The sequence below is a fragment of the Battus philenor genome, unplaced genomic scaffold, assembly GCF_028537555.1.
Source record: "Battus philenor isolate CCGP_79_NKW_IND1 unplaced genomic scaffold, ilBatPhil1.0.hap1 SCAF_17, whole genome shotgun sequence".
Taxonomy (NCBI): domain Eukaryota; kingdom Metazoa; phylum Arthropoda; class Insecta; order Lepidoptera; family Papilionidae; genus Battus; species Battus philenor.
Genome location: NW_027181679.1, coordinates 5,266,398 through 5,283,169, shown reverse-complemented (window position 1 = coordinate 5,283,169; position 16,772 = coordinate 5,266,398). Strand labels below are relative to the sequence as shown.

Sequence of the window (16,772 nt, the reverse complement as noted above, 5' to 3'; positions counted from 1 at the left end):
TCGCTACAGCTATAAAGAAAACCCATTACATAAACGACTAAGCACTAGTTCAACCCTCGGTCGCTATTGAATCGAAATGCTAAATGCGATTTGATTGACAGCCAAAGCTGGGGTGCGCGTGGGCTGATGTAAACTCGCTTGCCTGTTAATCCAATCAAATAAAATAGCAACAGTCAGAATTGTAGCATCAAAAGAAGCCCCCAAGGCTGGTTACCCAAGACAAATAGCATTTGTCAATTAAAAAATCAATTTTCTTTCTCTCAGACTTAATGGCCACACTTCGTATAGCCTATACCTACATTTAACACAAATAATATTGAAAATAAAAGGAGGCTCATTACTTTTTAATCCGAATTTTTCAGATGAAGACGAAGCTGGTATAGACGCAAAAGTCTAGCCGAAAAGAACGCTACTCGAATATAGAATACTAATTAAACTTAACAATTCTTTAGAATTATACCAATATTTCCTTATGGAGCGTATACAGATTCTTTATCGTTATAAAATTATTAATAGGTGCTAAATATATTGTAGCATTTCACAATATATAATGCATACCACATAAAATAATTGCGTTGTTTTGTAACGCCCTATTACATTTTGTTTTATTACAACTTGTTAAAATATTATTAATTGACGAGGTGTTATAATTTTAATAATTACAAATAAATATTTAAAAAATTATGAAACATTAAAAGTTTACGATGTTACTGTTGTGAATTGTAAAGAAAATAATAAATTAAAAATGTTTCGATATTGGGAATTAATTTTTATTTATTTCGATTCCCATCTTTCTTATATTTGTCTTTAAACCAAGATCTATCTCTGAATAATAATTTTATTATACTCAACATTACTTGGGGCTACTTTAAGAGAATTTTTATGTAAAGTTTCAACCTATTCGAAATTATGGGTTATCTGTTATCGCGCATCCTTTTTTGCTACATTGTCTATCCCAATTACTACAACAAGAAATACCTTATCAACAAAAAGTCATATATCTGATATTTATTTTAGTTTTATCTTTGTTACGTAATCCACTTTTATGATACGAGAGTTTAAAGGTTCTAGAAATTTTTTGCGATGTTTGGAGGAAGCCTTGTAGTGGATGTTTGTCGGCTTATATGACGAACGATTAGTTGTTAACATAATTTCACGACAAATTTAAAATAACCTCAGTGTAAAAAAGGTGTGTTCTTGAATATAAAATTTTAAGTAAAAAATAACAATTGTTTTTTTTTTATTAGATTTACTATACTGATTCCAAACACATCTTCCTAACAAATAAAAGTCATACAAATATTATTATTTAAGTCTATGCAAGAACGAAAGTTTTTAAAGTAAGAAAAGTTTAATTAATGTAAAGTAAATGAGTGTGTCATTTACCTTACATTACCTTACCTATCTTGATATGAGAAATGATAGACAGGATTTTAATGCATAAAAGCGCTCTCCATCTTGGCCGATAAAAGGCGCGTTATCATTAAGTAAAATAATGTTAAGATATCGTGAAAATCGTCTTTGTTTTTATGTTACATGATATAGTTAAAAACAGAATTTCCTTGTATTTTAAATACTTCTTTTTATAATAGCACTAATAAATATATATACGTTCGTGATTTCATTAGTTCAAAAAGCTTAACAATCTACAAATCAAATTTAATCCAATCTTAACTAGAAGCTGTGGTGACAATAACATTGTCAAAATGAATTAAAAATATATAAACACATAAACATTTACATAAGATAAGGCAAAGTAAATTTGGTCTATGAAGCTTAAAGAGTAAGCACGTTCTGTTAAACAAATATATCATTACTTGGAAGAGAATAGTAAATAATGTATTATTATATTTAAGGATACTACAGGATGATCGGAAATAACTACAGGATGGTTGGAATGTATAGGATATTTGCTAATAAATGTAAAGAGTTATCACTTTGTATTATAAAGGGTGACTGTACAAAGTGATTCCTCTGGAATATGTTGCATTAATTTATTTTTTCTATGAGAGTACACCAGGCCATTAACTTCAGGCAGTACTAAGTTTGCAGGAAGAGTTGGAATTGACTTCGCTCAAAGCATTGGTGGGCTGATACCCGCGTGCCCCCACGCGGGTATCAGCCCACCAATGCATGCTTAGTTCATTAATAATAATCAATGTAATAATTTGTGCATTTTCTGGTAATCATTCTATTTGTCGAATATATTATGGTAATGATTAAGAAAATTATGGATATTATGAATTCGTTTCCAGAGTGGCTATCAGAATGTCACTATCAACCTGAGTCTTGGAATGTCTACGTGTTTCATTAGACACATCTAAACCTCCCATGTCAAATTTCTCAAACCAATGGACTACATTCGTCTTTATAGCCATTTGAATGTCGAACACACTATTACACTCATATATACACTATTCATATTGGCTACTGCGTGCCATGTTGTGGCTTCACGGTGGAACTCAAGCCTCATCAATACATAAATTTCTTTGATTTCCATGGTCTTGCTTAATCGCCGATAAAGCTATTTTTTTCAAACTGAAACGTGCTTTAGAAAGTGGTAATGATGTATTTGTGATAAGAAAATTAAATTAAGCTGTACCTGTCACTTGAATCTTCATACCTAATTGGCTATGGAACCTGTAGGATCTTTTAGTGACATTATTTTTTTTAAAGGGGCCTCCTGTATTGGGGACCTTTCGTTAACCCTATCTGGTCTGGGACAGGGACTTTTTAATTTTATATGAATTTTTTCACGCTCTTTTTTATCTTTCTCTTCTTTCATTCATCACATAATCTATCTTTACTTTTTTCATTTCACAATTTTCTTAGTCTTTCTCTTCCGTTCTATTCGCCTTACATTCATTCTCAACCACTACGTTCTAGGTATCTATATTTCGAATTTTGTTTAAATCTCAGTTTTATACAGTTTTACATTCTATTATTTACATATATTTATCGCATTTTTATCTTTTATCCTACTTATTGCAATATTTTTATTTACAATTTAATTTAATTTCTTTCTTTACTTTGGTGCTTACTATTTAATTTCCTATTTGTGATACTATTGCCGCAAGTATATAAATAGGCATGTAACTTTGACAAATACTAGTTCTGTAGTAGCTTTTTAAATGGAATGGTAAGTCATCGGTTAGTTGAGCAGTGGTAGCCCAGCGGTAGAGAACTGAGATTTGCGATCATAGGTCGGGGATTTGCTTCCCTGGTTTTAATCTCATATAGTTCATACTTTGTGCATAGCCACTACTCAAAAATATTATTCCTCTGGAATAAGCAGTAGTGTCATTTGAGTACCATAATACCACATTGCAATCGCCAACCATCTTGCACAGCGTGGCGATTATTGTATATCCCCCATAGTTATTTTCGGGAGAGGACTATGCCCTGTATAGGGCGTCTGTGGACAGACATGATGGTCATACAATTTACATTACAACACAGTTTTCTATTTCAATTAAGATACAGTACCTCCCTCTATTTCAAAGGTTTAGCCTAAAAAGCTGAAATGGCGTTTAGGTTAGGTTATTTGTAAATGAAATTAAAAACTTGAATTTTACTCCAATTCATACTTGACAACCTTACAAGTTAGGTAAAATGAGCGGTTAGATTTTTATTTTTAAAACCATTGACGTTCTTAAAATCGATTCTATGAACGATAGATCGCGTTGGTTTAGAAATCATCCTGTATACATACATACAACTGAATGCGTAACCGTATATTTCGTATTAGATGCGGCTGACACGAACACATGATATTACTCATTGTTAGTTACTAACGGAACAGAGTGTTGTCCATGACCGATGTAACCGGTTACAAATATCGATCTTTTTAATCCAATATCGATGCATTGCTCCGACGGTCATACATTTAAAATAACTCAATAAGTTTGTTTGTTTATAAATAATATTTGTCAAGACACTGCAATACATACAATATCTACGACGATTTTCAACAACCCAAAAAACTTTAAGTAAGAAGCTTAGATAATTGTAGGTACCTACTGAGTCTGAGTGTTTCATCTTCGACAACATCGTCGCTTTCTATCGGGCGAGTTAGTGGTCAAACGCGGACATGTTATTGTTTAAAAACAATTATTGTATTTTTAGGTACTTGTTAAGGAATCTAAAAAACATTCGACTTGTACAACAAGGGGTCGTTACAAGTTTCCGCCTTTAGCATTATATTATGGTTATAGTATACTTGCTACTCCTTGCCCGCTTCGTGTGGCCATACTGATTTTTATGGGCGTAGTTTAAATATTAATTTTTAAAAAGAAAATGAATCCACTGACCCCTCTTACGGGTAGAATTTCATAAAATCTGGATTCCATAATAAATTCCTAACTGTCGTTTACTTGGTAAAAGGTAAATTTCTTTCAAAATTCTAGCTTCATGGTTTCAGACAAATCGTAATGAGTCAGTACGTAAGTGGTAATGTACCATTTATTTTATTTTTTATGAGGAGATATTTAAATACAATAATGTCATTGGTGTCTGCGTAATTTTCCATAAATGTCGTAATGATTAAATGATACATCAAAATGTATTACATTAACAACAAAAAATTTAAACTAATGTTAAAAAATGCTTAGCCACATTGTTTTTAATGTGTTTTTTGTGTGTTTGACATACCTATATACCTACTATATGTACATTATGTCACCAACTATATTAAAATATTAATTCTTATAATTATATTAATAAAACTTTAAATTATTAAAGTTTTAATTCAATGTTTTAGATGAAAGTTTAATCAAGACGAACGGTTATTTTTGGTTCATTTATTTATCGATAACCATTTGATGTAAAGAGCCCAACAATGAGATATCATAATGACGGGCGTCCACTTGTTAGATTACAGTATCGCGGTTCAAGCCGTCAGTTGAAAACAGATGATTAGAATGTTGTTTATTTTCGAATAATACGGCTATGAAGTGACAACAAGCTATGGGTTATTTGTTATATATATTGTTCACATTATTTTCAATTTATGTTGCCAACATACGATGCGAATTTCGCCGGATTGATCTAGTTTCATCAAATAAAGATGTGAGTTGGACACTGTTTAATAATAGAAGTAAGTATTTTTGTGTATCCTTTATTAATATTTTATATACATAACACATACAAGTTGTTGCAATCAAATTTTATAATAATAAATGTTAAATATTTATAAAAATTAAGGAATATAAATTTATAAGGTATCATAAAATTAAGTAATGACTGGTTGCCAAGTGTTTACAGTTGCAGTTTTGTTATTGTTAATTTATTGTTGTTAACTAATTATATTTTCTAACCCTAAATTGATATTAATTATTCTTTTATTAACTTAAGTACGAACATCTTAACATAATATTAAGCGATGATCATTAATACGTAGCGATCTTTAATATTTTTATATGTTTTTTGGAGAACACAGAGTTTCTTTTTTAGCAAAAAGCTTTAATGATTTTACGTTTATTTTACGTGTATTTATTTATTTTGGTACACCAGTAGTACATATAGGTTAAAAATACATCAAAGTTTACGTGAAATTTACTGCATATAACATTGTATAAAGAAAGATCAGACTACACCAAATCGAAAAAAAATAGTAAAAAAGAGATCGTACGTAACGGCACGCATCCGGCTTACAGATTTAGACACCAAAAGAGCTCTTAATTTGAAAATGTTTCCTCCGGATCGCTATATTCTTCTAGGCTGTATGTTAAAAATACTCAATTAAAATTAAAAATCTCTTATAAATCAGTGAATTATTAAAAGGGTTTTAGAAACCAGAGCTACGAAAGATATCAATGTCAAGCAATTCTCCAAATATTCTGTAGTCGTTGCTTACCCTGAGTTATGTATTTTTTCTTTTGGAACGCGATAGGTTCACAACTTCTGGTAGTAAAAATCTGCAAGGAATGGTAAGGGTGATAAATAATAACTAGTTTTAATATGTAGTAATGTGTATCATATATTAAAGATAAAATAAGTTTTTTTTTTTAACTAAAATATATACTTTAAAGTAAACGTTACTTACTGGATAATAGAAGTGTACTCAATTCTGGGCTGATATTAATAATTAGTCTGTTTTTTCTCTCACCATAATAAAGATCGAGCCCTAACGAAAGTATGAAAATAAATCGAATTGATCATGCTGTTCTCTAGTTTCGCGCTTAGTAACATGTTCGGCGATTTGTTTATATAAATACATACATATACATACACACACACACATATATATATAAATAAATATATGTATAAATATACATATATATGTATATATAGTTGATTGAAACATTGCCACGATGAGCAGGCTTCTCGCGACTAGTCAAAGCTGTTAAGGGTCAAATCATACACGATTCACGTCTTTCGATGACCTGGATAAGGTACTCTATTCGCCTTGTGAGAGTACGTCGTACGCTGCGCTTGTGGAGCTGTAGTCTCTACTCCAGAACTTCCAGGCCTCAGGTATTCTGCGCGCTATGGCTTATCCCTTATCTCTTCAACTTGCCAACTTGAAGTGTTTATACAACGTCAAAATTGCTTATATATGACTAAATATTTATCGACATCTGCCTTGCAGCGCGAGTAGCTGGTACAGTTCCAGGCGGCGTGTATTCTGATTTACAAAAGGCAGGTGTTATCGCTGACATATTGTCAGGTTTTAATGATGTACACACGCGCTGGGTGGCATACGATACGTGGACTTACGCGGCACATTTTAAAGGTAAGCATTCTTTCCAGATTTTTGTAATAAAATCAAGCAGAAACATTTACATATAAACATACGAGATCTTCTCCGGCCGTTTCGTGCAACACGCATTGCTTTTTGTGCGAGTGATTTCAAAAAACACTTTCTAAGTTTTTTGGTTCAGTATTCATTTTTATGAACGTTTCTAAAACTCCTATTGCGGGATGTGTAATATCCGTTCATAGCTTACTTTTATTCAGCAAAAATATTTTTGCTCAATTTTACGAATTTAGGTAAGATGTCGGAGACGTCGTAATGAGGCAGTACATATATAAAAATACATACTTTACAATTTATTATGCTGATAGTATCTGTCAGATCCAATATTTTTATAACACATGGAATTTTTTTATATCATTATTATATCATATTATTAAAATCGTAAATAAATTTTTAATAGTCTTAAAATTGGTTATAAAACAGTATTTTATTTGATGTTACAGTGGCAGAGAATGAACTTGTATCTGCAGTATCTAATCTTGTTTTCGAAGGAGTGGACACGGTTGGCTTCATTGAGCTCAATGATGTTCCGATCGGAACCACGCAGAACATGTTCGTAAGATATGTGTTTGATGTGAAAAAATATTTAAAGGTAGTTATTTCACATTATTTTATGTTAGAATTCAACAGTTTACATGTTAAACATTGACTGTTAATATTAATTCTTGTTTGTAACGAAAAGCAAATGGAAGTTTTGGTTGGTTGTTGGTTAATTTGCATCAGGGATGAGGAGGTCCATGAACGAACGAATTGACAAGTTAACAAGTTGCTGTTGCCTTGGTTTTGGACGACGAACCAGCAAGAGCAACATACAACCTTCCACTCATAAGATGGAAAGGAGACCTTGTTAAGGTACTCGGAAGACGCTGAATGTGGTCTACTACCAATCGATCATCTAGAAAATCTATTAACCAGGTCCTAAAATTGACATCTATGGCTGAAATTATGATTATTGGTTAACTAACTTACTTCATTCTTACGATTTTAGAATAAAAATTACTAAAATCAAAATAAAATTGTACAATAGCAGAGATTGTTTGATCCTTTAGGTATATTTTCAATATACTAAAGAAAATAGTTAACGTAAAGATAATATTGTTTACGACCTTAACTCCTCAATGGTTGCGACTTAGGTTGGTGTTAATGAATTGAGAATAACTTTCGCATCGCCTGTGCAAGCCGCTCTGAGCCGCTCAAACAAGCACTTCACGGCTCCCGAGTGCGTGCCAGACGTCTACAATGGCGAATGTCACGCAAATCAACTGCGAAAGATGCAGGTGTCGTTTAGCTGGGACTGGGGTCCGGCGTTTCCGTCAGTTGGACTATGGTTTGATCACATTATATTAAAATCTTTTGTTTATCGATGTTACTGTTAGAGCTTATTTTGTATTGTAAATCCAAATAAGAGCACATTTATAAAGGTAAAAGATCAGACGTAAATAGTGGCACAAATAGAGACTTATCTTCTCGGCATTCCATGGGTTCGCCGAGAGGGTGGCGGGGTAGGGGCGAGGCCAGCCTCGACGTACCCACAAAGACCGTACCCAGGTACGGTACGATTGATTTTGCTGTTATACTTCTCGTTCCGACCTGCACAGCATGTAAATCCACTAAAAATTTATTCGTAGTTATTTCATTGTGCATGTAAATAAATATAAAGATGTGTACACATGGGGAGTTTTTTTGATATACTTCTATTCACGTGCTAGTACCAAATCTTTTATTTTATGTAAATGTAGTCATTATCGGATTCACTGTCAATTTCGAAATTTCCTACGTTATAATCACGAGTAACTAGTTAGTTTGTAAATGTTAGGTAATTAAATAATGGATCCAGAGAAATATTTTTTATAACTGTTGTAAGGTTCTAGCTATAGGAATAAAGTGCTTACTGTAAAATAGCGTTCTTCAAATTTGTCTATCAAACCCTTTTAGTTTCTCGCTATAGCTTTTTTTTTCCATAGGATATAATAAATGTGAACGTGTATGTCCTGTTTGGTCTATCTCACCTCGTTTATAAAACAAATAATTTCAGGAAACCGGTGTTTATAGAACTATATGACACTGCTATTGTAAGATCAGTGACAACTCATTTGGACTTAAAGGATCACATCTGGGATTTACGTATCGTAGCCCACTTGGAATCGGGAACATCGACAAAACGTATTCAAGGTTATATAAGCGCTCAGTTAGAAGTCGATGCTCAGCAATCAATAAAGATTGCGAAGGATGTTGCGGTTATAACCAGGGCCGATGGTACTGCTGAAATCGAGCTCAATATGTCTGTTCATCGTGTAAGTATTGAATTTATTTGAATCCGACAAGTTGACTTTTAAAGGACGTCATTTTGTCGACGTTTACTTTCGTAATAGCAGAAAAAGGACCACCATTGTTAAATGGCGCTAATTTCAAAATCAGGCGATTACAGTACGAGTTTTCATCTAGCGCTTCACTAGCGGTTTCACTCAAGGTAACATCATGTGAAAAATTACAAAGTAAAAGTTTGTAGACTTAGTCATAAAAAGAACACGATGCAAATGGTTCATTTATGACTTTATTTTTACTTTACTGGTTGTCAATAATTATGAATATGATTCATGAAATATCTTTGGTTAGCTTGTACCTGTACTATCATTAAATATAAAAATAAAAACAATTTATTTCAATCAATCCTTTATTTAAATAAAAAGAAAAATAAATAAATTATGCGTATTTTATTTTTAAATGTTGAGCATCACGTCGGGCACGCTCTTGGAATCTGGTTGATATAATAGGCAAAAAATAACAAACGTCTTTGGAAAATATATCTTATAACATGTCGGAATTATAACAAAAACATATTGACGTATATTTTAGATTGGTTCAAAACGTTACAAGAATAATAATAAATATATTTTGTGTAAATAATAGTGTCAACGTTTTTTCAGGATGTTGTCAGTCTTTGGTGGCCTAACGGATTCGGTGATCAGCCATTATATAATCTCACAGTATCGTTAACAACACATGCAAAGGATGATGAAGTTTCCAGTAAACAAATCAGAATTGGTTTTCGTACACTGGAATTAATCGAAGAAGATGCTTCAAAAGTCTTAAGTATGTTTTAACTTCTTTTTCTCTTAAGTATTCTTTATGGATGCTGTACACTACACATACAAGTTCTACTTTTTTATGTTTATTGTTGTTATCAAAACTGATGTTAGTTAACTTTTTTTTGTCCAAGTTCTTTTTTTTAAGTTCAACTATGATTCAGAGAAGTGATTATTATTTAAAATTTTTGTCGAAATATTATACTATTATACTGTTAATATTTTATACTAATTTGTTAATATTTTCTTTGGGGGAGGCCTATGCAGTGGGAGTCGATCGACTGATATCATGATGATGAATATTTTATCAGCAATAAAGATATTTTCTTCATTTTCACAGTAATACTATTATGCGATGGACAGAAATATTATAGCGCTTTTTCAAATACACTTTTGTAAGCACTTGCTTAAGAGACAGGTAAATATAGTGGGCGTCAACAAATGTAAAGAAATGTAAAGGATGCATTTAAACAATTACATTTTTAAAAAGTGTACAAATAACTATCCTAGTATTTATTCTTTAGTCATTGTCTTACCGTTTGAGACGTATTTATTTAACAGAATGCAAACATATGCCAAGGCAAAAATTACAGACAGTTATACCAAACAAGATTGTATAGTAGGGTAAAACAGGGTAATGGGGGTCACTTAAGCGAGAAATCAAATAAAAATTAATTATAAAACAAAATATTTATTGCAACCGCCTTTAAATATAATATAACTAATATACTATCAATTGAGATCAGTTTCAATCACTTTGGCAATCAACTTTGAAAATTATTCAAGTTTAAAAAAAAAACAGATTTGACTCCCATTGCACTGATATGAGGGTAATGGTGGTCACCCTGGGGGCAATCAGAGTCAATGAAAATCTAGCACATATCACAGACATAACCTTGAGCTGAGTCCCACCCGGTGCATTCCGAGTGAGCCCATAGACCACATGAGGTACATCTGAACCATATCTCATTGTTTCTGCCGAAATCGATGCATACTGGGCACTTGTTTCCCACATCTTTTAGCTCATCATCCTCATCATGCTGGCACAAATCGTTAGTCCCAACATCAGATATAGAGGTTTCATTCGATTCTTGAAGTATTTGACGCTTTACCTTTTCATGGGTCTTCTTCACTACTTTACTTTTTTTCCCTGACCTTTACCTTTCCATTTCTTATTTTCTTTCTGTGTTTCTCCTTTTTTCTTTTCTTTCTTATTTTCTTTTTCTACAAGGTTTTCTTTCAATGGCGTTAAAGTTAAAAGTGTTGCTTGTTGTTTTTTTCGGCAATGTCTTGTATCAATAATACGTGTCTTCTCTGGTAACTTGATTAAATCATGCAATGTAATTTGACTTGAAGTGCTAGGATCTGATGAGTTAATCGCAGACACTGACTGTTTTGGTGTGCTCGGTACTATGGGATGAAATTCTTTTGATGTGCTCGGAACTGGTGATTATGATTCTTTCGATACATGATCATTCGTGGGAAATGGGAGTCACCCGACTCTCATTACCCACTTCTACACAAATTAGAAAAAAAATGAATGAAAATAAAACTGTAACATATTAACACGCTAAGAACTGCACATCACAATTTTGAATGTCTAACTAAGCACGTGTGAATGTCTTAATCGTATACTGCAAATTATTCGACATTTACCTTTTAATTTACATTGACGAAAAATTAGATCAGCGGAGCGAAAAAACAAAATACAACCATATCTCAGAAGTGCGGGCGCCAACTGGTGCGAGACTTTCGAGGCAACGCCTGGGGGCCAGGGCAGAGTAGAGGACCTCATTTACGAGTCGCTCTCGTGTACTGTTTTGTGGATGAGTGGGTGATTCTCATTACCCACTGACTCTCATTACCCTACTCTCCCCTATACAGGATAGTTAACACAAGAAGGTAAATTGGCAAACGATGCATGTAAAATGAAATTATGCCACCATGTACGCATCTCACACCTCAAGTACACTTTGTACGTTGCTCGTTTTTTGATGTTAGCTGTATAGCGCATATAAAACACATAGAATCACACATACAAAAAAATAGAAAAATAGTAAAATAAAAACACAAAAGCACATTAAAACAAAACATGAAAAAATAAAGAAAAAAATAACATTTCAGGTAATAATACAGCCGGAAAAGGTTTAACTTTTTACTTCAAAATTAATGGCTATCCACTTTTCATGAAAGGATCTAATTGGATACCTGCAAATATTTTACCAGAGCTTGGATACGACGAACCCACAGGTACAAATTTAAATAATTATAAATAAATCATTTAAAAAATAAGCTACACAGTTACACCTTTGAAGCTTTTGCATCTCTAACCAATCATTCTGTAAATTGTAAAAAAGGACCATTTAACTTGTCCAAATTTTAAAATCATATTAAAGGGGAGTAAAATATTTTTAGTTGACGGACTTCTGACGGCCGCACAGGACACCCACATGGCAATGCTGCGGGTTTGGGGAGGAGGTGTCTATGAATCAGACTATTTCTACGAGCGTTGCGACGAACTGGGTATTTTGATTTGGCAAGATTTTCTTTTCGCTTGTGCAATGTATCCTGTTGATCCTGAATTTCTAGAGTAAGAAATTATTGTTGATATTTATGGATATTTTTATTAGTTTCCTATTATCATCTGAAGCTAATATAGCTGATAGTCAACTTTATTATTTTAAATTTTATGCAATATCATCTTAGTTATAATATACTGTTGAACATAGGCTTTCCCCTATATATTTACAGTTGGATCAGTTCATTCAGCATCTTCCGATGACCTTAATGAGGTCGTACTGTCCACCTTTGGTTGTTAGAACCTTAAGTATATGCCATATACTTCTCCATTAGAATAATGTGCTTTGTCATAATGGACAACAGGTTGAATAGACAATATAAATGAATAGACAATATTTTTTCGTTACCAATGGTTAAATTACTACATAATAATTAGCCTTTATTTAATCAAATATTGATATTCATATGTAACATTAATGTTAGTATTAAATTATTTTTTGAAAATAAAAACTTTTTCACAAAAAGTCGTCAATATGTCTACATCATCATGCGTGTGCGGCCAATTGTCTGTTGGTCAAATATATGTCATTATTATAAAAAGGTAATTTCCAATGATTATACTCTATTTCATTATTTGGTATTTTTATGTTGTATCCGTTTCTATGAACTTTTTTTAAACTGATAAATTATTTAAAAAAAGTGATGTGCTGCTTTAGCGTGCAACAATCACAATGTTTAAATTTCGAATGACCATAAAATTAGTATTCAAGTCCACAGAAAACTTTTAATTTACGCAATTTTTTTTCTATTATAGTAATGTCAAAGTTGAAATAGAACAAACGGTTATTCGACTGCAACATCACGCGTCCATCGCATTGTGGGCGGGTAACAACGAGAATGAAGTGGCTCTCAGAGGTAACTGGTACAACACCGCGCCAGAATTCTCTAAATACAAAGACGAATACATCAAGCTATACGTCGATACTATAAAACCGATCGTCGAAAACTTGGATCCGGGTCGACGATATGTCGTCTCTAGTCCCTCGAATGGTTTGGAGTCTGAGCGTGAGGGTTATATAGCGCAAAACCCTTACGATTCTAATTACGGCGACACACACTACTACAATTATGTGTCTGATAATTGGAATTTAAACATATACCCGAGCACGCGATTCGCTTCTGAATATGGCTTCCAATCTTTGCCCTCTCTTCAAACAATGGCCACGGCGACTAAAAACAAGGATGACTATAGAGTGGACAGCGCGTACTCAGCGCACAGGCAGCACAGTCCTAATGGGTATGACTTTATTATGAACCAGATACAGCGGCGCATGATGTTAAACGAGAGTGATCCCAGGTATTTCGAGAAGTTTGTGTTCTACAGTCAGGTATGAAGAAAATTTTTAATTTTAATTTATTCCCTTTTTTATTAAAACTCCAACCTAATAGAATATATAGAAAAGTCAACATTATTAAACAATATGGTAGAGAATGATTAAGTACTAAACCTAACTATCGATTTCAAATATTTCCTTTTCATTTTTATACTTTAATAGTTTAAAGGTAGGTTTACTCTGTGTATATTACTTATTGTTCTACAACTTAAAACCACATAGCACTTTAAATATTGATTGTACACAAATATAATAAAATTCCATGAGATATTGCAGACCTCTCTTTTCGTAGTTGTTAAATACAAAATAAAGTGTATTCTTAAATACGTCTTATTTTAAAAGTTTTTAGTTGAAGGGATTGCGTAGAATTTGGTTTGGTGACTCATTAACATTGTTGATGAATGTACAAAATAAATTGTGCTATTTCCAGTCGGCTCTTCATTTGTCAGCAAACAGCTTTAATGCTTTACATTCACCTTTTTAATATTTTTATACCTATAACTAATCCAATTAGTTTTGATTTACATATTGCTAGGCTGAACAGAAAATGTAAATATTAATAAAAGCCCGCATAACCTTGGTGATAATTATTACGAATTAAAAAATTGTATCGTCTTAACATCTTAATACAACACAAATGTCGGTATATATAATTAACATTTTGAAAATCCTTGATAGTTTAATTTTTAGATATCTCAAGCTATGGCGATTAAGGCTGAGACAGAATTCTATCGACAAAGTCAATCGGATTGGTACACTATGGGTGCTCTTTACTGGCAGCTCAACGACGTCTGGCAGGCACCATCTTGGTCAAGTATAGGTGAGAATTACTTAATATTTTGTCTTCTCTAGATCACGGCTCTACAAAATTTACCTACAATTCTTAATTTAAGAATTTTGACCGCATAACCCGCAAACAGTCATATAAATTCAAACTACTAGTTGTCAAATTGCTAGTTGTAAGGAAAGTAAACGGCAAAAGATCACGCGGACGTTTGCCTATCCGCTTGATCAGACCGATCAAGTCAAGTCCACAACTGCAATATCTATTACAAATACCATATGAATAGCAGATGATAGGATGGTATGGAAGATCGTCATGGAATTGATCAATGAGTTTCGAGGTGGACACGATCTTCCGAAATGAAACCACGACTGGGAGAAGAAGAAAAATGTAATTTTTATCGAAATATAAATGATCATCACTATTTTAGCAGTAGAGTGTTCCACTGTCGGAATTAGTCCTGTCCCATGTATTTCCAATATCATCAAGACAAAATATGAAAAAGATCATTTGACTACTTTGTGAGCGGGCAGACGTCATTCGCTGCGCTTGCCAGGCCTCAACCTTAAGTCCCCAGAGGCCACCTGTTCTGCACGCTGTGCGGTCTATAACATATATATTTACTGTGAAAAGTAATGCATGAAAGTAAAGCAATTAAATTTATGATCACATTCAACTTAAATCTCAGTGACTAATATGTCAATGTAGTTTGATTTAGATTAATAATTATGTCGCTAATTTTTGCTGTATTAAAATTATTCGTAGGAAAATAATGTGAATATTTTTTTCTGTTTTATTTTTAGAATACGGTGGCAAATGGAAAATGTTGCACTATTTCGCTAAATCATTCTTTGCACCCGTCTTAGTATCGCCTCGTCAACTTCTAACAGATAAAGTCGATGTATACGTCATCAATGACAGACTTGTACCAATAATAGACGGCAGAATCACAGTTGATTATTACAATTGGACAAGCTTAACACCGTTCAAATCTCAGGAGTTTATAGCAAACGTCGAATTGCTTAGTGCCAAGAAAGAAACGTCGATAAATTTGTGGAATTTAAATGAAAACGAAATATTTTTAAGATTCTCTTTACATCTCGAAGGAGTGTCATTGTCACCATATAACTTTATTTTTCCAAAGCCGTTAAAAGATATAAAAGGCCTTACGGAGCCTAATATTAAGGTACGTACAAAAATAATTTAGTTCATTGAAGTATATCCGGTGAAATGAATATTGCAACGGTCCGTGCGGACATTCTCTCATCAGTGCTCAAGCTTAGTAATTGTTAATCTCGAACCCAGAAAAGCCGTAAAAGCCAAGGGAGAATAGTGTTTGTAAATGAAAATAAAAAGATTTTTGACAGTGAGTAGTAAATAACAAAACATGCATTTTAAATCGGATCTAATTAAATCAATAAGTTTGGGATATGTCTCATTGAAATCTTAGTTTAAATTCAGGATGTTTACGTTATTGTACATAAAACGTATGTTTACTCTCATGTTTACGTCTAGCTTGTTTCAGAGGAATAAAAATGAAAGAATATATGTTTTTATTAGAACACTGATATTATATTAAAATTGTACTGTTTCAGATAACCGTGTCCAAAAATTTCTACAAAAATAAATTGAAAAATTTCTATATATACGCTGTTAACATTGAAGTGGATGCAGTTGTGCTTTTCCTCTGGCTGGAAACGAATTCACTGGAAGGAAAGTTTGATGACAATGGCTTTGTCGTCACACAACCACAAACGACAGTCAATTACTTTATTCCTAGAATGATTTCCGTAAAAGAATTGGAGAAACGTATCACATATCAATATTATATAAACTGAATACATTATATATGTTGCATGAAGGGTACAATTACTTGTAGTTATTTATAAAACTCACAATGCAACTCAGTTTATCATTTGTCTAATGTTCCATGAATAATTTTTATATTCTTGTGAATATTTAATTAATCTTAGTATAAAAGACATTAAATGTAATATAATACAATTGTTTTTTTTTATATACACTATGTTTATTTATTTCTTGTAATAATCATAATAAAATGTTAAAAAAATATTTTTTAACTCAATCCAAGAACTGAGAAACGAAAGATTATATAATTATTATTTTTGTAAATTATGCAAAACGAAATAATGTAAAAGGTAACGCAGTATTTAGGTATTTTGTAGATTAGAAGAGAAATGTTCGAAGTCATCGCTTCACCTCATAGATGC

At 32.6% G+C, this 16,772-nt stretch overlaps 1 protein-coding gene across 1 annotated transcript; it reads left to right on the top strand.

Moving 5' to 3' along the window:
• The first annotated feature begins 4,873 nt into the window (after nucleotides 1–4,873).
• Nucleotides 4,874–16,512, top strand: beta-Man (beta-mannosidase). The gene is made up of 12 exons (XM_068763080.1): nucleotides 4,874–5,095; nucleotides 6,590–6,733; nucleotides 7,201–7,349; nucleotides 7,891–8,084; nucleotides 8,793–9,051; nucleotides 9,685–9,850; nucleotides 11,968–12,093; nucleotides 12,259–12,433; nucleotides 13,178–13,751; nucleotides 14,448–14,577; nucleotides 15,345–15,727; nucleotides 16,137–16,512. Exons 1-12 carry the CDS (start codon nucleotides 4,966–4,968, stop codon nucleotides 16,377–16,379), a joined length of 2,673 nt encoding a protein of 890 aa, XP_068619181.1. The 5' UTR covers nucleotides 4,874–4,965; the 3' UTR covers nucleotides 16,380–16,512.
• Nucleotides 16,513–16,772: the final 260 nt, after the last annotated feature.

Excerpts from the sequence above, each read along its gene's own strand:
- beta-Man (XM_068763080.1), top strand. The coding sequence starts at position 4,966 with ATGGGTTATTTGTTATATATATTGTTCACATTATTTTCAATTTATGTT. Across the intron at positions 9,851-11,967 it reads AGATGCTTCAAAAGTCTTAA|GTAATAATACAGCCGGAAAA; the intron begins GTATGTTTTAAC and ends ATAACATTTCAG. Across the intron at positions 12,094-12,258 it reads TGGATACGACGAACCCACAG|TTGACGGACTTCTGACGGCC; the intron begins GTACAAATTTAA and ends AAATATTTTTAG.